We start from the raw sequence: 27,937 nt of genomic DNA on the forward strand, positions 1-27,937 counted from the left end.
TATACAGTGTATTTTGGATAAATCAGCAACAATAACAAGAATAATGAAAGACAAAATGAATTTATTCAGTGCCTCAGGGAAATTGCACAGCACATATAGGTTACGAAACAAGTCCACAGGTTATAATTGGTTCTGACTTGGTATATTATCAGTAGCACTACAACAGTCAGTCTTAGTCAAGGAAAGAAAAAAAATAAAAGGGAATAACACAAAATGTCTTCAAAAATACACAGTTTTTTTATTCTTCACAGCAGTGGCTAAAATGAACATAGCACCGAGTTAAAACTGCTTAAAAATGCTGTTGAAAAACAAAAATTAAAAAGCATGTTTGAAGATCTGTAACAGTAGCTAGATCTCCCTTCCATCAAATTCTGGACAAGCTCAGAATGTGCTTCTAGAATTCAGTTATCAAAGATTGAATATGTTAATAATTGATGCAGGTGCAAATGAATGATTAAAAAATTTGAATTTCAGTTGTGGTCCAGGGTCTACTAGGATGCACTATATACTCTTGCTGTAAAAGTACATACACTATATTAACATATGAAATCTTAAACATGAGATATTAACACTTAGATCTTAACATATCTACTCTCTAATACATAATTACACCATTTTTGTCAAAATATTTTTTGTACAAAAATCCTTTTGGGTAATACAGACATTTTAAGTACAGCCATAATACAAATTCTCCTTAGTCTCTGCTCAAATCTTCTAATGCACATTCACTATTAAACATTTCCATGACCTAATACATTTGTTTTCGTTTTTCAAGCTCTGGTAAAAAAACACACATCAATGACAGAATGTTCAAAAGATATTCTAAAAGGCGTCTTAAAATTAGGCATTGCCTTATTATAGAAAAACAATTTCCAATTTCTCTGTTTTTCAATATTTCAGTTTCGAAATAAATATTTTCCTCTTTCTAAAAATACTCTGAAGGGATTTCAAACCCTTGATGTCCCATAGTCACTGCATGGAAAAAACAAGGAAAATGGTGTTATACAAAAAATATATATAGCTACAGATGGTTAAATATTCCAAATAAAAACGTTTTGTTTAAAAAAGGAACAACAACAGCAACAACATAATAAACATTCCATATACAAAACTGAAACTGTTACACATGAACAAAGTTAGCTTTTTCTTCCCTCCCTTGGTTTATTCTCCTCAGAAGTACAGTATGTGCCAATGCCCGAAGAAGATCGAACACTTTTTTTTTTATTAGACCCATCTCTTTGGCATTACAGAGGGGAGGAGAAGACAACTGCTCAGTGAGGCAAGTGTGACAGACCCACTGGGTGGGAGCCTGTGCTTTGCCAGCTGTATAAAGCTTGGCAAGGGAAGCAGTGATTTTATTTTTTGGACTGTGTAATGTAGCTGTTCTCAATGCACAGGACTATGAAGGAGTTGGAGCAGCTCTGGGGTCTCTGCTGAAGGAGCTGCCCAGACTCCAACGAGGAGGCAAAGCCAGTCACCGCACGATCCTCTGTCCTCCACGTCTCACAGTAATTGTCCGTTAGCCGATGGCCCTTGCTGTTTGAGCCATGCCAGACCATCTTTTGGGGCCTTGAAGTGACACAGAAAAAGGAGGTCAGTGCTGTTGGGCTCTGGGTTTTAACAGAATGTCCATAAGCATTTACACTGAAAGCATGACACATGGGGAATTTAGTGCCAAAAGGCCCAAATGATAATTTGTGAGCTATGAAGTGTTCTGTTATCCAAGTTGCACACATGCTTGTTTAACAGACAGTAAAGTAGAAATCAACCTTCCTAAACAGCCAGAAATGGTTAAAGAAAACAGGTTCTTTAATGTTGACATACCACTTTAAAAGTGTACTTATTACCAAATTACAGAGTGTCTAAAATAGCTAGGAACATCTTACTCCCAAACAGGACTCTGCAATCCCATGCTATTCCCACTACAATGTTATTAATCAACTCAGTAGTTAGGTCAGTTTCTCATAAGTATGAAATAGAGACAATCACAGGTTTGTGTGGCATAATTTTCCTAGGGAATACAGCCTAACAGGAAGGCTCACTTTCGCAAGGCTGAAGATGGGGTGGCAGGAGGGGTGTGAAAAGCACAGAGGAAGTACAGGAGATATACAGTATATACTGTACACATAGGAGAGCAGAAGGGGGCAAGATTAGGATCTCACCCCCCAAATTACTGTTTATCAACTTCAATTAAACAGTATAATAAAAAAGTATGAAATATGAAAAATGCTACAAAATCAGGAGTATCACTCTTGTTATCAGGCAAATCCAACTGCTCTGTAAAATTTCCAAATAAAAATTCAAAAATGAAAAAGGGAATGGCCATCTAAAAATAGCCATAAGCATACTCAAATGACAGCAAGTTGGTTTGATACAGTATAACTCACCAATGACTGTCTCTGAGAATATCTCTGCCATCGAAGGAGTAGATTGGCGCATTGGGTTTCATCTGCCCATCTGACCCACTGAACAAGGACTCCCAGCTATCAAACATCACTTGATCCTGGAGAGGAGAAAGACCACACTAGCTATAAGCATTAAGATAGAAAAGGATAGCAAGAGCATTATGGAGCCAAAAGATTTCTAAACTTACTACTAGAATTAATAGATTAATGTTTGTCAGTATGATTTCTAGTTTACTACATATCTTAGAATATTCAACATTTTTAAATTCCAGCACCATGGTTTATTAAAGTAGCAAAACAATTTTCATCTGTTTTTGGAAGGGCTCTTATTTTAATATGACAGTGCTTTCTACTGATTCTACTTACAATTGATTCTGGCTTGCAAAAGTATTCAGAACCTTGCACAGTTGTCATATTTCAAAGCTTTCAGTCATGACATGCTGAAGGAACAATTATTTGGTTATATACAGTACACGACTTGCACACTTTCAAATAAAAAAATAGACTAAAATAATTATATAAGTATTAAAATCATTTCAGGGGTTTTAGGAGCACAGAATTATCTTAATGAGCCACACAATTAGTTGTGTGCCACAACAGTTGTTCTATTTTCTTTTTTATTTCACACTAAATATATCTGTCTATATGATACACAGGTCTTGGTTAAACTGTGAATTCTAAGCAAAGATTCAACCATGAAGACTTAAGAACTTTCAAAGCAAGTCAAGGATAAAGTCAGATTGAGCTACAGATATCAATGGCTGAGATGTAAGAAACAATGCATCAGCCAACAATATCCAGAACCATTTACAAAACAGGTCTGTTTGGGATGGTGTGAAGAAGGAAGCCATAACAAAAAATATTTTAATTTCAAAAGGTGCTGTAGTCAGATGAGACCGAACTGTACTCTTTTGGTCTAAATGCCAAGCTTTACTTTTGGCACAGCCCTGACAAGCACATTTCCCAGTTCAGACCCTTCCCACAATCCTCAAGTTTGTTACGATTGAAGGGAAAAGGGATGGAGAAAATACAGGCAAATACTGGAGAAACTCAGCCTGCTTAAGTCTTAAAACTGGGACAAAACTCCATCTTGCAGCAGCACAATGATCCAGTGCTACACTGGTGTGACTTAAGAAGAAGAATGTGAATGTTCTTGAGTTGCCCAGTCACATTCCTGACTTGAATTGAGACTCTGTGAGCAGACTTGAAAACAGCTGCAAATAAGTGATTACCAAGCAACATGAGAGAGCTTAAGTAAATCTGTCAATAAGAATGGACAAAAAATGCACCTAGCTGGTATGCAATGTTAGTACTCACCCAAAATGACCTGGGATTGTTATTAGTGCCAAAGGTACTTCCACAAGATATTGAGGTCACAGGTCTGAATACTTGATGCAATCATAAGAGTTCATTTTTTTCTTTAGTTTTTTATATTTACTGTAACTTATCATAAATTTAGAAGTCCTTATGTTTGTGGATTCAGGTTTTGATTAAAATATTTATCGAAATATGTGAAATATATCGAAATGTGACACTATACAAAGGATCTGAATACGATTGCTATGCACTGTGTGTATATATATACTGTAGCTACAATGTCAGACAGAACATTGAAAAATCTTTATATAAACCTGTTCTAGTACAGCCTGCAGAATGTGCTCCTCCAATAATACAGAAGGAAGTAATCTATAGGGATTTTTTCTCGTGATAACTCCAGAGATGGGGCACTGTTTAAACTTGAAACTTCGCAGTATTGACCTGCAAGTACAAACTGTTTTTAACAGTTTAACATTTAAGAAATCAGTGCTTCCTTTTTCTGTGGGTTTGCTTTTGAACTGCACTAATACTGTTTCGGATCTCAAGCAAAGGTCAAAGTCAAGTTCAAAGTCATAAAATATTCTGATAAAATATTTTGGGGAAGAACTTATCCAATGAAGTACAAAGCACTTCAAAATTTCAGTCAAACAAATACGGTGTGCCTTAAACCTGAACACGGTCACAGAAAGGCTGAAGTTCCCACCCTGAGGTTGACAATGGGGAGAGTGTTCCTGTCTGCACGCCGCACTATGCTGTAAAGATCCTGCAGTTTGGAAGAGAGGAAGGCCCGGAATGTGCCACTCAGCCCCACAGCGCGGGCCTGCTGGAAGCACAGGAAGTCTGCTCCTCGGATGCCACGCATGTTGCCAACTTGTGGAGAGTTGAGGGCAATCAGATGGAGCTAGAAGAGAAAAGGAGTAACTTACTACAGCTGAGTCAACACTGACATCTCCATTATATAAAAAAGGCTTCAACATATTGCTTCAAATCAATACCACTGATTGAGGGAGAATTTGATCTAGAAACTATTTCTGCATTTAATAATGAATTCGCTCAGAAAGGCCCCATTCATTGAGTCACAGCCCCACAGGCTTTTCAGGTAAGGCAAAATCCTAAATCATTTTAATTCTAGGAAATAAAAACAATAAGCCTAGGACACAAAGGCAGTTTAGACCAGTTACAACACTGACTCCGTTGAGTCTATGATAAATCAGGGACAGCAAAGTCAGTCTGCATTCAACTTCTTTACTCTCTACTGTATGGCTGTCCAAGAATGGAAATTGTCCATAAAAATCTAGCTTTTATTTAATTTGGGTATCCTCAGTGCTGTTCATAGGACACATGATCATAATTGATAGCACTATTACCTGTAAAATACACAATAAGTATTAAAGCAAGGAACAGATTAATTTCATTCCACACATCTTTTGTAAAACCATGATACTGCAGCAGACACTCACTGCAGGTCCAGAGGTGTGGGTGTGGAGATTGGAAGGAGCGTTCTCAGGTTGGCTGGGTCTATGTGGAGATGAGATGGGGTACCGGGTGTCTGGCTGTAATGGGTATCTATTTTCTGGAACAACAGGTGTCCTCCTTGATGGCTCTCGCTCGGGAGGGCTGGGGAAGTGTATATAGGTCTGGTCAGGTTGGCGTGGTGGAGGGTGCACAATAGGGATGTCAACAGGAGGGTTGACCTGGGAAAAGCGCTCAGCTCCATTGTCCACAGAACGATCTTGGGACCAGTGGACAACAGGAGGCTGGACAGCAGCCACCTCATTGTCCTGCTGAAAGAAGAAAGAGAAACATAAGTAACCATACACATGAATCAAGCACCTAACAAGATTTACATTGTTTAAAACCACAGCTCATCACTCTATGATTTGTGCTTTACTGACACCATGATCAAACAGATGTCAACATCCACTTCAATTTTTATTTGGTATGTACACATTCCAGGCAGGTCTTGTTTTTCATTCCCAATGTCTCTGCACTCTTAAAAATCCAGCTGACACCTGCTCAAAACATTTGTGAATAACACCAGCTGGGAAGGCTTTAAAATTGCAATGGATTTATGGGTTTTTTGTCAGTACATCACGTAGTCTAAAAAAATATTCGGTATTAATATTTAATTTCCAAGTACAGGGCACAAAGTTCATGTGCAGTAAAAGAAAACAGCATTTTTAAACATGTGAAAAGTTACAATTAGTGTAATGGCATGCTGATACAGAGCTCTTACAATTACTCCATTTAATTGTATTCACAATTTCTTAGTCATTTAAACAATATGACTTTTTTTCACTTGAGATATACTGTATATTGTAATGACTTCCAAATCAGGTATTGTGTTTTTAAAGGAGAGTAGCCAAAGGAAAGAATGAAAATCAGAGGAAATTATAGAACTCAACTATGAAATACAAGGTATCATTTTAAGGTTCCATTAGAACATAAATTGTTATCTGCACAAAAGTCACACTATAGCTATATTCCATTTACTGTACCAGTTATAACAACACAGTACACCATGACTTGGAGATGCTTAGATGTCCAATTTAAGATAATTAAATGTAGAATATTTTACATCAGACAAACTGCAGAAACAATTTACTTACCCCATGTGAAAAGAAGTGGTTGTAGTCACCAAGCTAAAATAAAACAGGAAAATCTTTTAATTGTAAAACACATTCTAATAGCTTTATAGCCTCGTTCATTAATAGTATAAAAGGGAAAGTGACATTTTTACGATTAATAAAATGTGCATTGCAAGCCAGATAATTGTGCTAAAACAAGAAATACTTGTAAAGAAATGGTCTTTTTAGAAGATATGCCTTCAAAAATATTTTACCAAAACTTGGCGAAATCCATCCCTGACTCTGATGTACAGGTCTGCCTTGTCGAGGATGAAGATGAGACTGCCTTCTGACAGCCTGCGAGCTGTACCAATCATCGTTTCATATGATCTCAAAACAGTCACCTATTCAGAAATTGCATAAAACATGAATAACTGAAATGTTTAAATAAAATCCCTTTAAGATTTTACCAATCATGTATAAATAATTTATAGACCTCTCTACATCTACTCCTCATGCCTCATATCAGTTTTCACTTATCTTTTAGATCAATGAATTGCTTTAAACCACTTATTCACATTAGAAAATGTCTTACTTTTACCAATGCTCATACAAGCTGGATTTATTCTTTTCATATATTTTCTTATGCCTCCAAGTCATTAAAATGCTCGTGGATGTTCTTAGTTTTAATCATTTCTCACTTAACAGATCCATAGCATTGCAGCACCAGTTGTTGGAATTTTCATTTCACCTTTATATTTGATGGCATTTGATTTTCACAACTGAAACATTTGTTTTAACATCAAGAAGAAGTTTTTTTTCCATGGGATGTTCTCCACTTACCCCAGAGGACGATCCTGGAGAACCAGGAGGGCCAGGAGGTCCTGGAGGGCCTGGGATACTGATAGCTGATGAAGAAAAGAGTTAAAATTATTTCTAATAAGGATTTATGTATTATTACCGATTATTATTAATAATAATTAAGGTGATGGTGATGATAGAAAAGTTAATGTGCTTTAACTCTATCTCTGAAATCACTGAACTATAATATTCCAAGAACACCTAGAAGATGTCTGCTCCCAGAACTCACGGTGTCTGGCTGCCCCAGGCAGTGATGGGGTTCCTGGGGGTCCAGGGGGGCCTGGTGGACCTGGAGATCCTGGACGACCATCATAACCAATCCCTGGGGCCCCGGGTGGGCCCTGCGGACCAGGGGGGCCTCTGATAGAGTCACCCTTAGGACCCTGATAAGAAAAGAAAATATCCACAAAATGTTTAACTGAGAGCTTAGAGTGCAAGAAATGATTTCACCTTAGTCAGTGAACCTTGCTATTAATGATGATGACAATCATAATGCACAAAACCATAGCGACCATATGAGTATTTGATTTAGTGATGCCTTTCTCCATCAACTCATCTGTTTCTAGTTTCAGTGATTGCTTTTACAACTAATTTTACAACTAATTTTGATCTGAGTACTGGATCGACAACAGTACATTAAGAATCTAGTGCTGTATGTAACTCAATGTGTTTGGATTAACTCCTTCACATCAGGAGTTACAGGGGGTGGACAAAATAATGGAAAAACCTCATGAAAAATGACTCATATTTTGAAGGAAATCACAATTAAAAAGGATTGTATACATGTTTCATATTAATGTCTAATTACCAATGTGTTTCCACTATAAAATGTGTCTTAAAATCAACTTTAATATGTGAGTTTTTAAAGTAACATGAGACAGATTTTGAAACAGGTCAATCGTTGGGTCCAGTCATTACTCTGCATTGTAGACTTATGGCCAAGGAATATAATGCCATTTTAGGTGAGCAGCTACATCCTATGGTGCAAACTCTGTTTCCTTAAGACATTCCCATATTACAAGATGATAATGCCCCCATACACACTTCTAAACAGATTCGAGAGTGGTTTCATGAACACCAGGATGAAGTCAAACACCTTCCATAGCCCCCCCAATCACCAGAGCTAAACATCATTGAACCTTTATTGGAAGTTCTGGAACAGAGTGTGGATTAGATTTCCACTTCCTTCACCTCTCAAAGAACTGGAGGTTTTCCTTCTTGAAGAATGTTCATCGGACCCCACAAATATATACAGTAGTTCTAAGGCAACTAAGTTCAGCTAAGTTCGAGGCAATTCAAATGTGTTTTGACCACTTTTGAGACTTACAGCGATGGGCAAAGCTTTATTTGTTTTTGAAACTCCTGACGCACTGGAAACAGGATTTACTGTGATTCGCCTTCTTATCTTCAGTGTAGAGAAAATTTATGCAAACAGGGAAAACCTACTGTATATGCTTTGTGATAACAAAAAGTCATATAAATTGCCCATTGAGATGTGGGTGTATATAGTTTTTTTGAGTGAATGAGATATCTCCACAACAATATATTCAACAATAAAGAGATTTACAACTATGATGTTTTAGATAATTATGGTTAATAATACTAATACATCACAAGTTCAGCTACGTTGGCAGTTAGTGAACATGCAATTAAAATAACTAAAGAAAGTTATTTTTATGGTTGTATCCAGTACATTGTTAATTTATAGCACCCTAGAAGTAACATTTAAATCAAATCTGGCCCATCACAGCAAATTAGTTTGCTTCAGTTTGATTCAGTGTGTCTTGAGGAAAGGATGGGATGGTATCCACTCTTTTGACACTTACTGGCAGTCCAGGGCTGCCTGGTGGCCCTGGAGATCCCTGCAGTCCACCATACCGGGGATCATAATAACCTCCAGCTGGTTCTCCCTTCTCTCCCTTCAGCCCAGGGTCCCCTCGTTCACCTTTCATCTCCGCCTGTGAAGACAAAGCTCCAGGTCAGTGCGCGTTCCTGAGATTCCTTCTGTTTTCCCCAACCTATCAGATATATTTCCTAAAACAAGTTTTTTTTAAACAGCTTTACAATATATTAAATCCAAAACAAATATTTTCATCAAGTAATTTCTGTAAAACAGTTTGTAACTTCTAGTGTCATACGAGCAACATAAGCTTTATTTCTGGGATTTATGTTGGGATTCAAATTTAGGAAATATTTAAGGCAATTTCAAATGATAAGAGACTTTTAGAACAGTTATCAAAATAAAAATATACCCAATGTGCACTAAAAAGGGTGAGACAAACAGTTTAATATTCATACCCTATATGAACAGATACATATTTAGATAAACGAGGAAAAAATACATTGCTTACTTACTCTTAACGCATAAATATCAAAGTCAGAGCTGAAACCTAAGATGAAATCATAAAATAACGTCATTTCATAGAAGCCACAATTGTAATATATAAAAAAGAACAAGTAGAGGTTAATTCCACGTAGCAACGTGAAAAGAAAAATACTGTGAAGCTTTCTTCATCTGAAGCATAGTACAATACGTTTCATTTTGCTTTCCATGGTATAACGTGAGATCAATGTGAACTTGTTCCTTTGCAGCTTGCATAGCTCTCTACTATAACTTACAAATCTGACATTAAAAAAGTCTTTAAATCTGTTTAAAGCATTCCAGCTTCATTAGGAATGTCAATCTGACTCCTAAACCAGGAATTCCCAATTCTGAAACCCTCATCCTAGCAGCAAAGTAAAGATTTATTCAGAGTGCAGATTCAGTTCTTGTTCTCAGATGCTGCTGTTCAAACCTGTCTCTCCATACACACAACAGACGAATGACACACAAGTGTTGGGTGGGTTTAATCAGATAGGGTACTCTTGACTTTTGACAAAAAACAAAAAATGACAGCTCCTGCTACTTGCTGGTAACCTGCAGGCTTGAAGTAATCGTAGTGACAGAGACAGTACTCCTCCCATTAATGCTAATTCTCATGTTAATTCATTATATGTCAAAATATACTGTAAATGGCTCTCACAGGTTCTGGGCTTCCAGTTCAGTCACAGCAATACATTTACAGCTTAAATGCCTAGAAATTCCATGTTGGGTGGGTATGTAATTAAAAAAAATTATCTGGAAAAGAATATCACTAATATTGTGTAGTAGTAAATATCATGTAAAACTTCTTATTGAGACTACACCTCATTTTCAAAGGCAAAAACTATTCTCTTTTGGGTTTTTTTGGGATACACGAACTGGACTAAAAGTTGTACCCATATACACCAAGGTAGATGCAGGGAATGTTGCATTAAATTTGTCTTTGCCACTGTCCGATATTAAGGCTATCAACATTAAAGAGCCAATAAAAGCCGAGTTGAAATTCTAAATCAAGGCTGTATTAAAAAGAGTCAAACTGCTCATCAGCACACAACATACTCTGAAAGGTAGAATAAAAGGTAGGAAGAAGACAAAGACGGATGCAAAGACCAGTAGCTCCTCATTCCTAACACATCTGGGACTATTAAGTATTTATTTAGTATCCTAAATGTAATCCAACAGCAATTCATCAACTTCTTTTCTAAGCCTGAAAAAGACATTACCATTAACATCAACATTCACATCATCATTTATTCTGTTATGAACCGTAGGTTTAGTAAAACAAAGTTGTTTTTTTACCTGGTACACCAGGTGCCCCTGGATATCCACGATCCCCCTTCTCTCCCTTTATTTCTATGACAATCATAGAAAAGAAAACATCATTCAATTTTAAGAACCTCAGGTATTTTTATACCTGAAGATGGATAAGATTCTGTACAGTCACTACCTCTTGCTAATCTCTCTGACATTAACGAGAACTTTGGCAGAAACACCAACTAGTACACTAGTACAGTGCCATTGGGATTCAGGTACCTAGAACTCCCCCAACACTGACTAAAATTTGTTTGCACCTACTGTACTTAATCTCTCTTCAAAAATAGACCCTTATTGTCATTTGTCTATAAATGGTTGAACCGGTCAAATATAACGTCAAATTAAGAACTACAAAGACTTATAAAGTCCACTTCATATATAGTCAGTCAATGTTTTTGTACAGTAAATCAACAGATTTACAAAAGATTTACAAAAGATATCACTGTCATATACATACGTACGTAACATCAAAAGAAACATCACTTTTAACTCCAACAAATTCACAAAAGTATAAGAAAAATGCCAACCTCCTTCGGTAAAGGAACACTAGCATTATATTGAACATATAAATGTAAATTAATTTGGCCAATTAACAGGGTTAATCAACAGGGTCTAGTGTGTGTGGTAATTGCTGGAGTAATACAAGCTATACATCTGAAAAGCATTCTTTGCACCAGGTTTGTACAATCCTTTGCACCAGGTCCAATTCTGTCATATGACTCTCACACACAACCTTGATAAGCACACACCTATTCACTTGTCTTAGGTGCCACATGTCATCCCACAAATACAGTCTGTGATGGGGTACAAGTTTGGACATTCATGGAATAAACGTCAAATTCTCATCTCACAAGACATCTATTATGATTCAAGCAGCATGAGGACACACTTGTTCCTCCTGGATTGCTGAATTCATAGGAAGAGCAAAAAGTGATGTCTCAGTATATCAATGTAGTGCCTTGCAATCAGGTTTCCATCAATCACTACAGGTGAAGATCTGAGCAAGAGTGCATAAGAGATATGCAGAGAGATATTACAGACCATGCAAACTGAAGGCCAACAATAATGGTCTGTACAGGAAGGAAATTTTAGAGACACAGATGAATTTGAAAATATATTGAGGTTTCGACTTTATAAAGCTTTTTTCATAATGATATTTTGGAATAATTATAAGCAAGATCTAGTGCTTTTTTCTTGTCCAGATGTGACAAATGGTAATGAAAATAGAACAGGACTAACATGACCCTCCTTAACCTATTCTTAAATCAGTTCATATCAAAAACATTAAAGAAATTCAACTTACCTGGTTGTTGACGTACAGTTGCATCATATCGCTGAAAAAATAAGGAGTAATTAATTAATATCTGTCTGGTTTATCATCCACTTTGTCTTTACACTTAGTAAATGGAAGCCATCGGAACTGATAAAGATTCACATAAGAACATAAGAATGGCTACAAATAAGAGGAGGTATTTCAGCCCATCTAGCCCATTTGGTAGGTTTAGCAACTTACAAGAATGCAGCTCATTCAGATGTTTCTTGAAGGAAAGCAGGGTACTGGCTCTTGGGTAGCTTGTTCCATACTTCCACAGATGCTTTATCTAAAGAAGTACCTCCTATTCTCAGTGGATTTAAGTTTCCACTTGTGACCTCTGATTTGTGTTTTTACAATTTATTCTAAGCGAGTCCAATGTGACTTTGCTTTAAGTCCTGGAATATATATATACTCACTCTTCTTCTTACCCTATTCTAAAAATTATGTGACCAAAATATTCTAAATTTCTAATTTCTTCATCTAGATGTTATAATTTGCTGTCTTGGTAAGATTTTACTTCATCCTTAATGGTTTCTTTTGGTGTTGCAGTACTGAAAGATCTTATTTAGTTTAGCTTCCATTGCAATATTACTTTCCACCTTTCTTAACCATTTATAACCTCCCTCAATAGAGGAGAATCATAAAGCCGGAAGGATCTTTTGGGGTAAAAAGTGTTTGCCACGTACAGTAGCTGTTATGATAAGCCACAATCCGTGGTGATCCAAAGAACACAAACTGAAACGGCATTTTAAGGAATTTAATATCATAGGTGAGGTGTGTACACAACAGACAGATTCACATGCAGTACTCACCAAGAACTGGCTGACATCGACAGGTGGTCCTGGGGGTCCTGGTGGACCAGGAGGGCCAGGAGGACCCTGAGATAAAGCAATTAGTTTATGACTTTTGGTCACTTCTCTTACATTTATACAGTTTAAACGGTTAAATGTTGATGTATTTTGATGTGAACGAAGCACAATACCATTGTTCTACAATATTACAGGGAAATAAAATTCCTGTTGGATTTTTGTTTCGCTTACACTCAATACTATCTTCTTTTTCTCAAACCAAAAAATCTATTCCTCAAACTCAAAGAATAGCAAAAAAAAAGCACTTTTAGGTTATAATCTGTATTATCTGTTTGCTGAATAAACGAGGCCCTTCAATCAAAGAGTTAAATCTTTTAAAAAGCGTGCAAGACAGTCTGTTTATTTTTCACAGGTTTCCTGAGTGTTTGATGTTAAGAAATATAATACAATATTTTGAACAATGAAACAAGTACAATTGTGAACATTCCTAAAAGCAATTCCATACTGAAACAACTTACGGAATAGCCATATCTGCCAATCGGGTCTGCAGGCTCACCCTTTTCACCTTTGTACCCATTAACACCAGGACGACCCTGAAATTAAAACAGGTGAACGTATTTAAATATAGAACCAGTTTTTGCAGTGTTAATTCTTCATGTACTCGGTAAACCATCCCTCCATTCTTTCTGTTTTATCCAATAAAACAATAGGATTGCAGCGGAGTTACAGCCTATCCTACCAAGAAACAGGAGCAAGGCAGGATACACCTTGGATGTGATTCCAGTCCATTGCAGGGCACACAAAGACACAACTCACACAAACTCACACCAAGGCAAATTTTCCCAAAAGCCAGTTAACCTACCAGTATTTATCTGGACTGTGGGAAGAAAACTAGAGCACTCAGAAGACACCCATATAAACACGGAGAACATTCAAACTCCACACAGATAAAATCCCAGGAACTGAAACCAGGACCTCAGTGCTGCACAGGAGCTTTGCTAAGAACTGCAATACTCACAGGTCTACCAGGCATTCCAATTTCTCCTTTCTGTCCTGGAGTACCATGAGGCCCCTAAAACGATAACAAAAGATGCAACATACAATGAATACCTATTGTAAGTTCAAGCTCAAGAATATCTGTCTTAGTATAGTATGGTTATTCTCCTTGCTTTGAGTATACAATATTTCACTCTTCCAAAATTTTCTAAAGTGTAGGGAAGGTTGCTATTATAAAAAAAGAGAAGAATACAAAGAAGAATTAATAAACTTTTTTGTGCTGTTTCTTTACAAAAAGTTTAGTTTCTTACTGTACCAATTTTGTGCTATTCGTTGGCTATTTGACCTTCTGTTTTGGGGTAGTTTTTATACACAAGAATTCAATCTGAATTCAATCTGAATTTGATTCAATCTGTTTTGTAAGAGCTCAGTCATCCAGGTTAGAATAAACGATTTTTGTCCCTATTTGGTTTTATTTGTTGCAGAAACTTAAGCCAGGCTTTTATTACATCGGGGTTGGATTAATATAATGCACAATTTACCAGGTTTCACAAAAAATCTTTATATATAAGCTTCAAATTAAAGGTACAGCTGCAGCCAGTTTAATCAAATTCTGCTTTTGATTTCATATAGCCCATGTTTTTCTCAAGATTAAATTTTGAGTTCATAGTGGCTCAAAAAGGAGAACACAATTGTGCTCCTCAGTTTTAAAATCCTACATTAATTAAACATTCTAGCATACTGAACTTGTCAAATGTTTTGCACTAATCATATCCTGTTCTCTACACTTTAGACTTAGACTGTCGATGCTGACTTGGTTTGCATGCCCTTTGTTATACAGTTTCTGTTTCTTACTCCTTTACTAGTTTTTTCTTGAAAATGCTGTATTCAATTTAACTGTGGTTACCTGATAAAAATCACAGTCATCATCATGACCCTGATGAGTCAATGGTCATGTAACTGACCTCTGCTGACCTGAAACGCCTGATCAGTCAAATTTGAGCCTTCCAATGTGAGCCTATCCTGTCATACTTTATCTGGAACCTGGGCTATCGAACAGCAGGCAGATGGCAAGGTCAGAGGGACAGTGCAGAGTCAAAGGCTTTCAGAGTGCCAACCAACAAGCCATAAATGCTCCCATCAATATCTGAGGTCAAAACAACCTGGCAAACTGACGGAAATGACAGCCAAACTTAAGCATCAAGAAGTGTGAGGCTACCAGGTCTAGTAACACTAATAGGCTTGAGACCATGCACGAAGACTTAAGCAAAGATCCTGAAATGTCTGCCAAGTATACTTTGAGTTTAGTATATGAAAGAGTTTCTATTATTCAACAGATATTACAGGAATTCAAGGACTATGGAGATAAGGTCCTGGTCCTGAAGCATAAACCACAATGACCTCCCATGTGCCAGGGTGCTGGTGCAGAGTAGAATGTGTGCACAACAAAATGTGGGCTACTGCCTGGGACAGGCCCAAGCATGACAACCAGAGTCAAAGTGTACAGACACTCTGACACTAGCCAAAGAACAACACAAGAATGACAAAGAGCACACTTCCATCTATGTCAAAGTCTTCGCATTATGGAGAGTGGAAGCACACTTTGTTGTTTGAAATAATAGCAGAGACTCATCCAAAAAAGTGAGGATGAAGGACAGGATAGTATAAAGTAAAAAGTGTATAAAGTCCTGCCAGACCAGTACAAAACTTTAAAGCATCATCACCTTTCAGAAAGAAAAAAACATGCTTGAAGTCCACACAGGATTCTGCCATAGATCTGTGGTAGAGGAGTAAATCCTCCTCAACAAACAGGAGGGAGGACAGGTCCAATGAAAGGAGAAGCAGAGTTAGGGCTAGTGCTGTATTGGCAATAGGGGCTGACAGCAGCAGCTCCAAGATTCTACACTGCTCATCCAACTCCTCCAGCAATCTCTTCATCTGTTGTTTAACGGATCAGGCTGGGGAACAACCAGCAGCTCCAATAAGGAGTGCACCCTCGGATGGGATGGCAGGCAAGACCAACTAATAGATCGCTTTCTAATTAATGATGATTGCTTTCCATCCTTAAAAGGGAGTGATACAGTTCCTGATATTGGGGACATTTTCTCATTGTATATGCTTTAAAATTAAATTAGGGTACTTAGGTGAATAGGAGTTTTTGATCAGTCTTCTTATCTTTGATTGTGTTTCTGTGATTGTAAATGTGTGAAGGGACCTAAAATATTTGTTGTATATCTCAAGTATAAAAAAGTGTATAATTTTCGATACGATAAATAAAAGCGGCTTAAAAATGTGTTGATTACTACAACAGAATATACATTTTAAAATATGTTTTTGCACTATAAAAGCAACTTAGTGACAGAAAAACATAAAAAATAAAATAAGAACATGATCGATCTAAGTGCCATTCACAACTGATTTATCTTTAAATAACAACAAGTTAAACTGTAATGTGTCTCATTACTTACAGTGGGTCCAGCAGGTCCTCCGTCACCCTGTATAAACACAGGCAGAAGTCATAAAATGATTCAAGAAATAACCAGACACTATCTTACAAATTCAACCCAGACAACAACAAAGTAAAGCTGTGAATCTGTTACCTTCTCCCCCTTCGGTCCACCTAGTGGATAGAAGAGTGGATTGCCGTCTGGCCCGATGACCAAACCTGGGTCTCCCTTTTCTCCCTAAGCAAAAGAGAAATAGAAATAACACACAGCTTGAGTATTGAAAATAGCCCTGCATGACATCCCCAACCCAAATTTGTGTGTTCTTCTCTCAAATAAGAGGTATTAATGAAAGTTTTACATTTGTCACGGAAGTTGGAAGGGACGAATGGCAGCAAAAAAAGACCCTATGCATAGCGGTGGAACGGGAATTAGCCGGGGCTTAGCTGTTCAGGAAATGCCGTAAAGAAACCAATGCCCTCAGGCCACGAATGTGGAGCAACCTGGTGCTTGGCAGGTCTCAGGACATCTAAACGTCAATGTGAGCGAGAAGGAAAGCGTGACCCGGAAACATATAGCCCCAGACATAGACACATCAGAAGGACAAGCAAAGCACAGGAAACTAGGGACAGCACAGAGTAGGAGTGCCCTCTAGCTGTAGAGGGCGTGACAGTACCCCCCCCCCCCCCCCCTTCATGGGCGGCTCCTGACACTCAACAAATAAATGAGCTGCAGAGCACCGGGGGGAGGAAACGCCTCATTTAACTGAAAGGAAACCTCCGGGAGTCCACAGCTGAGAGCTGCCCCCTCCTCCAGGGTAGAAACCTTTATTGGGTAGAGGAAGGCGGGGCCGTGAAGAGCTCCGAAGTGTAAACAAAAAACAAGTACAAAAGCACACACAACAAAAAAAAACCTGGGAGACCAGGGTAACAGACCACACAAAACAGGTAGGAACCAAGAGCTCCACAACACAGGGGTCAGGGGGACCAGAGAGAAGGGGAGACCAGGAAGTGAAAAAACCAAAACAACAAGAAAAAACTAAGTAACAAAGCAAAACCCAGGAATAAAAAAATAGAAAAACACTGCAAACTGGGCAAAAAACACATTCAACATTCTATTACTGATATCGGAGTAGACAACCTGAGGAAAGCCAGGCACTAGACCTGCTCACAGGCACGGATGTCAGGAATGATATCCAGCAATGAGAATAGGAGAGTAGGAAAAAAGCTCAACATCCTATCACTGATATTGGAGTGAACAACCTGAAGAGAGCCAAGCACAAGGCCCGCTCACAGGCATGGATGTCCAGAGTGAGGATAGAAGAGCCAGCTCAACATTCAATTCCGGATGCCGGGAGCGACAACCCAAGGAAAGCCAGGTATTCGTACGCGGATGCCAGGACGGCATACCGCTGAATGACCCGCTCACAGGCATGATTATAATAGAAGAACTGCAAAAAAACCCAAAACACTGCGTAAAGACAAAAAGTGCTGCTCATGGGGACAGCATTCTGTCACGGATGTCGGAAGGGACGAACCATGGAATTGCAGGAGAGCGAATAAAGACCTTATGCGTAGCGGCGAGACGGGGGTTAGCCTTGGCTCAGCTGTTCAGGAAATGTCGTAAAGAAACCAATGCCCTCGGGTCATGGATGTGGGGCGGCCTGGTGCTAGGCAGGTCTCAGAACATCAATGCTGAGCGAGGGAGAATCAGTGACCCGGACACAGATAGCCCCAGACATAGACACACCAGAAGGATAAGCAAAGCACAGGAAACTAGGGACAGGATAGAGTAGGAGCGCCCTCGAGCTGTAGAGGGTGTGACAACATTAAGGAGTCATAAAAAGTTAATAAACAGAAACACACCTTCACACCATATCCTGGTGAGCCTGGCTCCCCTCTATCTCCCTTTGGTCCCACGGGGCCCTATTGTTAAATAGAGAGAAAGGATCATTATGAAGTTTGTCAAATATGATTTAATGTGTACTGCGTACAACTTTTAATCTCCTTCAACCTGTACATAGGTTTTGTACTAAAGTAAAGTCACGTGCAGTTCAAGCACACTTGAAGTAAACTTTACATTACTAAAGCTTATTTTCATTAAAAAAAAGATTAACATTCACAACCAAGCAAAAAACTTTAAGAATTAACTATTAAGAAAAGTGAAAAGCACCGTACTTCTGAAAGCAAAGAAAACCTATTTCATATACTGTACAGTATGACAAAACAAATTTAAAGTTGGTTTTCTCCTGTTGTGTTGATCACCATTAATAAAAACGTAACATTGATAACATTGTGTAGAGACAAGGCAACAGTTTTTGGAGAGCATAAAATATTTCTAAATGTTTAAATATTCTGGTTATTGTCCTTCTGACTCTACCTTTCTTCCTTTGATAAATACCCCTTTCCCTATGCGTGAAGATATCCTTAATTCAGGTAAAACAGTCAAGGTGCATTGCAGCTTTTTATAAAAAAATGTCTTCCCATTACTCCTGCTTCCCATCTGTACAAACATGCACTCAACTTAGGCAGCTGTATAGTTATTATGGTGAACACCATGCGCATATTTCTACTATTATTGCTTTTGTCTCATAAAATGCGCACAAACTGTGTTATTTAGCACACAAACCCATTTTAACACATTACAATAAATCTCACAGGTGTTTCTTTTCCTGCTTTGTGAACATGATGCTTTATAATCTGCCCCTTATGTGGTTTACATGATTCTTACATGTTTATGAATGAGCCCCTTAATGTCTTGGGACTAAAACGGAAAAAGATAAGTGGCACTAAGGTATCTAATGGAGGTAAAAGACGTTACCATCACTGTTATTTAAAGATTAAAAGGTCATTTTTCTTGATCAATGGAGCAAATATGCCATTATAGAATACCAACACTTACAGGAAATCCTGCTTGGCCAGGCATGCCACGGCCTCCCTGAAATAATAGGAAAATGTGCTTTTGAATCAAAGTGTTTTGCATACTTCCAATCCATCCAAAACTGTGCTTCACAAAAATCAGGAATATATTTAAGTGTACTTCATAATTTTTTTTTGTTACAAAACAAAAACAAATAATAGTAAAATAGTCCAACAAGAATACTGAAGAGTATCTGTTGAGGGAACTCATTTAAGCATTACAAGATCTGAATTATTAGCAGATTGAAGCTAATATTCCGTATAAGAGCCACAGTAACAAAATCAGGTAAAGTATTATATTTCAACCTCTACTAGTTGGCTATAGAAAAGATAAGCCAGTAGTAACAATGCCAAATGGATCAGCCTATTAAACACACTTACCCTGAGAACTTTCTTTCTTAAACTCTTAAAACTAAACAACAGACATAAAGAATGTAATTTAGTACATCCAAATAAATGTGAAAAATAATTGTTAAGCCATAATGTCTAAATTTAAAGAATACAAAGAATATCCCTCAACTAAAACTGGCATTTTTACTCAACAGAACTTTCATTAGAAGCACATCACCCATTACCTCATAAAACCAATCAGAAAACTGTAAAGAGATTACAACTACTAGGCAGTGGTGTAACCACAGTCTGCTAAAAGTTTATATAGACAATATCAATTGAATTTTTATTACTTAAGACATCACAAAATCTGGTAAAAGAAAATAGTAACCAGACGGGTAACAGGGAAGTCATGAAGTAAATGGAAAAAGAAGGGAAAATTGGTGTCTTACATTGTCTGATGTTTGATAGATGATTTGTCCAGGAGGGCCAGGAGGACCAGGAGGCCCAGGAATTCCCACTCCATCTCGACCATGTTCACCCTACAGAAACACAACATCAGCTCACTTAGTACGCACACACTTGTATTGTACTTCAAACACAACGGACGCTTCTGACTTAATCTGCGAAACTTAACCAAAGGACATTTTACACTACAGTAGTTTTTGAAAATTCGTATTAAAATATAAATTAAAATATGTATTATTTATTTTATTGTTCTACTAAAATTCAAATAAATATTACAGTTATTGTGTGTATGTGTGAAATGTTAAATGGATTATTATTCAGGCACTGTTTGTCAATTAGCACATCAATATAATTACACAAAAAAGAAAAGATCAAATGCTTACTGTAAAACTTTCAGTATTTAAACATTGTATGTGAGATTCCATATGTCCATTTATATCTTATGTCACATTTACAAAATACTGCATTTAAATGGTCATTTTCAGTAATCTGTGACTCTTCAAAGGCATGTGCATGGAGAGGTATGACTAACTTCATAACTATTTGGAAACATCAGAAAGAAATCAGAAAACACTTGACACATTTTCTTTGAAAGCACAAGTTAGGATATTTTGTCCAGGCCTTAACCCACTGATACAGTAGGTGAGAGCTTTAAAATATAAGTATATTTGCAAAACATTAATCAATCATTTTATAAACACTCTTATACTGACTGAGATCTTATAATTATACTTCAGAATTATACTTCAGTATTACAATACTTTAATATTGTAATACAATTCTTTAGTATTTTAGTATTGAAAGACTTTCATACATTCTGGTCTTTATTCATATTCTTTTTCTGGTGGTTTTCAAAGCCAGAGGTAACAAAATGTGATGTCAAATGTTAAGGTTAAGGTTAAAAGGAAGTTAAGGAAATAAATTAAATTAAGACACTTACTCTTTCACCTTTTTCTCCTGTATCACCCTTTTGCCCCTAAGAAAGAAGAAAAAAACTTTGGACCCACAGAAAAGACATTCCTATCATATGATAATATCAGCCTATTTTAAATTTTAAAGTTTTAAAAATCTCTTGTAAATGATGAATTTACATCAAGGGCTTGTTTTTAAGATTTTAATGTGTGTTCAGTCATTAAATTAACTAGAGTGCCAAACAAATTTAAAAAGAAATCTGCACCATAACTTGTCCAACTATATTCATTTAACAATGAATTCAAAGGGATAGCATAATCTAAAACAATACCTTAAAAGACAAGCAAGAACAATAAACGGTCAACAAGATGGCCAACAAGCTTGTTGGATACCCGCTAAAAGATTTATTGTTTACCGGAGGTCCAGGGAACCCATCTAGTCCTGGTCTTCCATCCAATCCTGAAATTCCTGCTGCCCCCTGAAGAGCAAGAAAATCATTTGGAAGCTTTTCATTCCATTTCAATTCTTCAAGACAATATAATCTAAGTCTAGTGTATTGTGTAACCACAACAAAAGATGCAAATAAAGCCTGTTAATACTTCACCAGGGAACTATGTTAATACTGTAGCCAGCTTTAAAGGAAATAATGCTTATTTCCTTCTTTTGTTTCTCTATAGGAATGCTGCATAAAGCAAAATAATGACCTAAATCAATAAGTGTTAAAGATGGTGAACCAGATTCTGAATCTGCAAATATTTATTTTTCTGCAATTTTTCTTAACAAAAATGAGAACATCATTTTAATTAATAAGGTTTGAAAACGTAGTTCACACAAATGTGTGTAGTTTATTATCCAATTCTAATGTGTGTCACCGGTCTTGATAATTGCTTTAAAAAAAACATTTCTGTAAATACCTGAAACAGATATGTACAAAATAAAATTAAAAATCAGCAATGAGGCCCACACTAATCCTCAAAGAATACCAGTTTGCCTTATGACATTTCAGTGTGTGTGCTTATATCTGGCACTAAGTTGTTCTTTTTAAAAGCCAAGTTTTAAAGGCAAAATTCTCACATGCAAAATAAAAAAAATCCCCAAATCTCTCAAAAAATTAAAATATACAAAAGACAAATCCAGATGACACAAGATCCACCTTGCAGCAGAACATCAAAATTGAAATGAAAATTCAGATAAACTTCTAAAACAAACAGGTATTACCTTTTCACCAGGTAAACCAGAGAAACCAGGCTTGCCCTTGTGAGAAAAAAAAAAACAATTACAGATGGAAATCTCCTTCAGGGAATAGCTGGTGGCAATTCTGTTTCATAATCAGTGGTTTTCTCATATTAAACTCCATCTGGCGCTTCTCGAAAAGAGTAGGGGTGTAACCCCGGTGTCCTGGCCAAATTTCCAATTGGCCCTTACCAATCATGGCCTCCTAATAATCCACTTCTATGAATTGGCTACATTACTCTGCTGTCCTCCCCACTGATAGCTGATGTGTGGTGAGCGTTCTGGCGCACTATGGCTGCCGTCGCATCATCCAGGTGGATGCTGCACATTGGTGGTGGTGGAGGGGAGTCCCCATTACCTGTAAAGCGCTTTGAGTGGAGTGTCCAGAAAAGCGCTATATAAGTGTAAGCAATTATTATTATTATTATTATTATTATTATCTGATGTTTTTTTTATGACTTAAAGTAGCAATGCCTCATGCATTTGTTTACAAATATTTGTAAATATTTATCAGCACATTTTAAAGCTTACTTTTCAGCATCTCTTGTTGCCAACACAGAACTTTGACAGTCATGAACACTTCAATGATGAATTTACATCAAGGGCTTATTTTTAAGATTTTATGTGTATTCAGTTATTAAATTAACTGGATTGCCAAACAAATTTAAAAAGAAATCTGCACCATAACTTGTCCAACTATATTCCTGAATGCCTCATGCATATTTTTGCAAATATTTGTAAATATTTAGGACAAAACATTGAAATTGTTGTTGTCTCTTCTAACCTACTTAACTTATCTGCTTACCCACAGTTCAGCTTTAACAGTGCTTCTTAACATGGAACATTTGATTGCAAATACAGTATAAACAATTGTGATTCTGTGGTTCTGTTTACTCTATGTTCAACAAATCTCTCAGAAGAGAGAGGAAGAGTGGGGATATTCTACCTTTATCAGTTTGAAGACACTGCAAACAAATGACAGTTTTAAAAAATATACTGAATTTTTAAATATATAAAAACTAACCGGTATGCCTGGAATCCCAGGAGGACCCTGAAAAAAACACAAAGCTTAACATGACAAGTGTTTCAATGTACATACTCATATAAGTGGAAAACAAAACACAATAAAATATTGCACAATAACACTGGACTGTACAGTAGAAGGATTCACAATTCAGTGCAAAGGTGATCCTTACTATGTAGAGGACTATATCACACTCTATTTCTAAATTCACTTCACTCAGCCCTAAAATAAAAACAAAGGGAAAGACATGTGGGTCTTTGAAATGGATGATTAGCCACTTTCTCTTTTAAAGAGATAAACCTTTAAACTGGGAAAAACAATTGACATTGTGGTGTAGATTATGCCGGTTCAGGGACGCCAAATATGTAATCATAGTGGCTCTCTGAAGGCACCAGTTCTGTAGGGTTTGGGCATTTACTGAGACAATTATTAATTGTAGCAGTAAATCACAAAGTTGATTCTTTTGATGGCTTTAGAATCCAACCATGCGACATAACTCAAACAACGCGCACACACAGGTACTAATACACGAGGATACATTTATTTATACATAGAATATGCATATAAACCTAACAGATCTTATCGAGAGGGTTATCAGAATACAAAAGGTATATTCGGTCAGTTACAAAGAGTTATACATATCAAGAGGACATACGTTCAGTATATCATTCATTAAGACCGTTTCGTAAAGTGAACTTGGTTACAACTTCTACATTAGATACTCAAACAAGTACATAACTCTTAGGAATTAAATTGATATCAACTGGTTGGGATAACAATTGAATTCTCGAGCTGTAATGCATTGAAGTTGAATACTCATCCAATCTTTGGGGATTCAGATCTCCTGCGGGCACAAAGAAACAGTTGCAGGCTGTTGCTGTCCAATCCGCGCTCTCTGGCTCGGTGCCAGGCTGTGCTGTGCGGCTTGCGACGGTGTGCTGCTGATGCTCACTGACCGGCTAGTTAGTGTTGGCTTTAACTAGCAAAGTTTGTGCACAGGAGAAAAGATGACTGTGGGTCCCAGCAAGTCAGGAAGAGGACCAGTTCGTTTATGATGAAGAGCTAGTTCTGAATAGTGATTCAGCTGTCCACAGTTCCGACCTGTTCACGAGGCCTGCTGCTGGTTACTCTCTGGCAACCTCCACTCTAGACTCTTAGAACAAAGGAAAGTTCTGGCACTCGGACACACTGGCCGTTCCGTGGTTGTCCGGGCTGAGTCTCAGGATGGTCAGGAGGCGCGCTGCGAGGATGTCCTGCCCTTGGGAGCCTTCTGCTCCTGGGCCGTCCTGCCCTGGAATTCTCCTTTGAATTCCCTTTAGAACAGTCCACAGAATCCTCTCCAGAATCCCTTCTGAATCTTGTTTTCTGAATCTGAATCTTGTTGAATCTGAATCTGAATCTCTCAGGCTCTCTGTGTTGCCTGTTTTTACCTGGAGGAACTTCAGCTCATTGATTGGCTGAAAGTTCCATGGGCATCAGAGTCCCACGTGGGTTACTCGGCCCTACCAGTCCCTGATTGGTTGATCAAGGTGAGATATGAGTCACTTACTCCTGACACTTAGGAATGCAATCCAGATGTCCAACTCGCACTCCCTAGACAGATAGGCACCAATGGATGACCATTGATCATGATAGCCAGGCTTAGCTAAGTGCATCCCCCTTTGGGAGCTGTCCTTGGACCTTAAATCACCTTGCATGAATGGTTTCTCTGTGGCTGCACCACAGAGATGAACAGAGAAATGAGGCCTAATTTGGGAAAGCTCAGAAACACTTAATTCTGCCTTATTAATAAGCCTCACCGCTACATATCCCCCCTTTTTGAAGGCCACGAGGTCCCGAGGCATTGTTGCCTTCAAAACAAAACAGAGTTAAGTGATGTCCCTTGCCATTAGAACATTAATCTTAAATGTCTACATTACTCCTCGAGAATTCATACCGGAACCAGCATTGGATACAAACAGGATGAATAACATCTGGAGTATGTATAAACACGGTAGGAGACATTATCTAAGTCTAGGAATTACACATCAGGAAGTTCACTGTCAATATCTGATACCTCTGTGGTAGATATTTGGGGAGAAGTCACTTCCTTTCTTTTGACATGCTACCTTTGACTCATTCATGCTACCCAGAGTACATTTTGATGTGAGACTACATCATTCAGAGTACACTGTCAGTCATGATCCAGCTACCTGGCAGTAGTGTTACAATAACAACAGTTCCTGTTCCCAGCCCCCCGATAAACCACAACACCTGTGTTGGGTATCTGCTAGGGTGATTTGGAGGTTTGTTCCATTAAAGCAAACTAACTACCTGTACCTCTTCAGGGCTTACTGTTTCTTGGATTTCTATCCAATTCAATAGTGTGGCACCTGAAGGCATCTTAGACCTCAAGTTTGGTCTTATATTGTCTGGTTCCAGACCGTACAGTGTTAAGTTACCATGCTGTACTATGACCTCCTCGGGAACTTACAGGAAAACTATTGGTTAGGTAGCTGCATTGTGGTAGCTGTATCATGCCCGTCACAAGTCATAGTGTCAGTTAAATGTGGTGTGCTGACCAACCATTTACTTCCCACCTGCTCTTCATGGAGTTCATTAACCTCCCTCTGCTCGTTAGTAGCTTTACACCCTTCATTGGTGAATCGTTTAGACACAGCCAATGGATAGCTTTTGTAGCCATACCCATCTCAAGACTTGGAACCGAATTCAATCTTGGATTTCCTTCTGGGTGAGCTATGAGCGATGGGGTTAATGTCACATACTCCTCTACTGAGAAGAGTGGAATCAAGTGGGTTGGGAATTGTGCCATGGCTAGACTGGCCACAGTGGCACTAAACTCCCTTAACAGGTCTTGTGTCAACATTCTGGCCTGTTGCACACAAGCATAAACCCACTGTATAACACCAACAATCATGTCCACTGTTTGGGGAATAAGGTTTAACCCTGTTGCATAGGAAGTTGCCTGTAGGGTTTTCCCTAAGCTTTCCAACTTTTGCTGCTGTCGATACAGTCTGTCACTACCCTCTGGCCTCTCTGACACCTGCCTTCTTGGGGCAGTCAGGGTGAGAGTGCCAGTAGCACACAAACCTACCAGAAAAAGCAAACGTGCAACAGTGGCGGCAGCAATCAGTCCTCCCAAAAGTCTTTTCGGGTGGCTGATCCCAGTCATCTCCTTCTGAGTGACTGTTGCCTTTCTAAGCTGGCGCAGCGTGTACATGGTGTCTTTCTCAGTATGCCCTGTGGCATCTTGGGCACCAACATCCTGGAAATCTGGGGAGATCTGACGCAGCGGCTGATGCTGCTCATCCGTTTCCAGGACATTTGCTTTTTCGATTTGTTCATGCCTGTGCTCTAGGAACCCTGCAGGGGGTGGTGCAGTGGTGGAGCATGCCTGACCCTCGGCTGAGTGGTCATCTGGAGCACCTGAGTGATCTGGGATTGTTATCCTATTCTCACTGTTCAGGTCCACCCTGCACACTTCCTGATTGAGGAATCCCTCTATCGGCATGTTTCCAATCGTTTTCTGGGGGTAGGTGTAGGACACCTGCTCGCTCCCCCCTTCCCTCGCTAGGGGTTCAGGGAGCTGCCCCAGCAGTGGGATAGCTAGTTCACTGTCTTTGAACTCACTATCACTCACCAGGCCCATGTCAGTGCAGGCGGGGATTCTGACACCTCTCTTTGCGATGTTCTGCACTGGCAGGCGGGTGGCTTGACCATCCAGCTCCAGTCTGGCTGAACCACTGTTGGTCAGACTCAGACTGACAGACTGAGCTGGTGGCTGTAAGAAAACCGGCTCGGCTTTCATTCCCTGTCCCTTCTGGGGGACTGGGTGTGTTGGAAACCCTGCCGTTGAGGCAGGAACAATCAGGTCAGTCTCACTCACTACCTGGTAGTCGTGAGAAATAATGTTACCTGACTGCAGGTTCCCTGGGTCACAGCAGAGGGAATCGGCATCTGGGATCAGGTGTGTCCACAGCGCAGTAGTCTCAGCGTCCAGCTGGACCTCCTGTCTAACCTGTGAATGTTGCACCAGGGGCACCTGGCGGTGGCCCTGTGACAGCTGCTCAAGCAGATCCTCACTAATAGAGGACCTCTCAGGGCTAAGGGTGGGGGCTACATCACCAACCTGCTCTCCTGCCATCTGGATCCTTTCCACCACTGCGGGGTGGTGGTCCTGACCCCTCTTGGGTGCCAGGGTGCACAGGGAAAGCTCCTTTTCATCGCCAGGTGGGGAGATCTGCTCCTCTTTAGGGATGTAAAAGGTGTGTGCTTTACCTGGTGGATCAGGCGGCTGCTTGGAGCACCGCTCCTGTGGCAGGGAGGCTGTTGAGACCTCGGCCGGGACACGACTTCCCTGTATATTCGGGGAACAAGAAAATATTTTTATTTCTTGTCCAGAGGGAACAGAAGGAATCTCCGCATGGGCTTCTGTGTTCGGTGGGCACTGTGTGAGCACAGTCTGCCTCTTGGCCCCCCTTTCCTTCTGTACAGAAGACTTAGGAGCCTTGACCTGTTTCCACACTTTGCCTTTCTGGTGATCCACCAAAGGTTCCTCTCTGAGTCGCATGCCCTTTTCTTTTTCTACCCGTTTGAGCTTGCCGTGTGACATCAAACACCTTTCAACCTCAGTGTCAATCAGTGTCTCACTGGGTAAGACAT

General features: G+C 38.8%; 1 protein-coding gene across 5 annotated transcripts in view; it reads right to left on the reverse strand.

Moving 5' to 3' along the window:
• Positions 1-44: 44 nt before the first annotated feature.
• col18a1b (collagen type XVIII alpha 1 chain b) overlaps positions 45-27,937 on the reverse strand; it is a 147,885-nt gene continuing 119,992 nt past the window's right edge. For 3 of the 5 annotated variants that reach the window (XM_088607369.1, XM_088607366.1, XM_088607368.1), the window contains 24 exons: positions 23,276-23,302; positions 22,237-22,272; positions 21,434-21,496; positions 21,047-21,082; positions 20,091-20,180; positions 19,292-19,327; positions 18,256-18,315; positions 16,547-16,630; positions 16,415-16,441; positions 13,969-14,022; positions 13,469-13,543; positions 12,954-13,019; positions 12,130-12,160; positions 10,812-10,865; positions 9,506-9,540; positions 8,977-9,108; positions 7,380-7,533; positions 7,133-7,197; positions 6,565-6,693; positions 6,332-6,364; positions 5,183-5,506; positions 4,426-4,623; positions 2,388-2,503; positions 45-1,569 (listed from right to left, as the gene is read on the reverse strand). In XM_088607369.1, coding sequence (XP_088463495.1) covers positions 1,356-1,569; positions 2,388-2,503; positions 4,426-4,623; positions 5,183-5,506; positions 6,332-6,364; positions 6,565-6,693; positions 7,133-7,197; positions 7,380-7,533; positions 8,977-9,108; positions 9,506-9,540; positions 10,812-10,865; positions 12,130-12,160; positions 12,954-13,019; positions 13,469-13,543; positions 13,969-14,022; positions 16,415-16,441; positions 16,547-16,630; positions 18,256-18,315; positions 19,292-19,327; positions 20,091-20,180; positions 21,047-21,082; positions 21,434-21,496; positions 22,237-22,272; positions 23,276-23,302 — 2,139 coding nt within the window. In that variant the 3' untranslated portion in view covers positions 45-1,355. The remainder of the gene's footprint in view (positions 1,570-2,387; positions 2,504-4,425; positions 4,624-5,182; positions 5,507-6,331; positions 6,365-6,564; positions 6,694-7,132; positions 7,198-7,379; positions 7,534-8,976; positions 9,109-9,505; positions 9,541-10,811; positions 10,866-12,129; positions 12,161-12,953; positions 13,020-13,468; positions 13,544-13,968; positions 14,023-16,414; positions 16,442-16,546; positions 16,631-18,255; positions 18,316-19,291; positions 19,328-20,090; positions 20,181-21,046; positions 21,083-21,433; positions 21,497-22,236; positions 22,273-23,275; positions 23,303-27,937) is intronic. The other 2 variants (XM_088607367.1, XM_088607370.1) reach the window with 1 other exon arrangement.

Source organism: Lepisosteus platostomus, chromosome 14, assembly GCF_059453375.1.
Source record: "Lepisosteus platostomus isolate fLepPlt1 chromosome 14, fLepPlt1.hap1, whole genome shotgun sequence".
In the NCBI taxonomy this organism is placed as follows: Eukaryota; Metazoa; Chordata; class Actinopteri; order Semionotiformes; family Lepisosteidae; genus Lepisosteus; species Lepisosteus platostomus.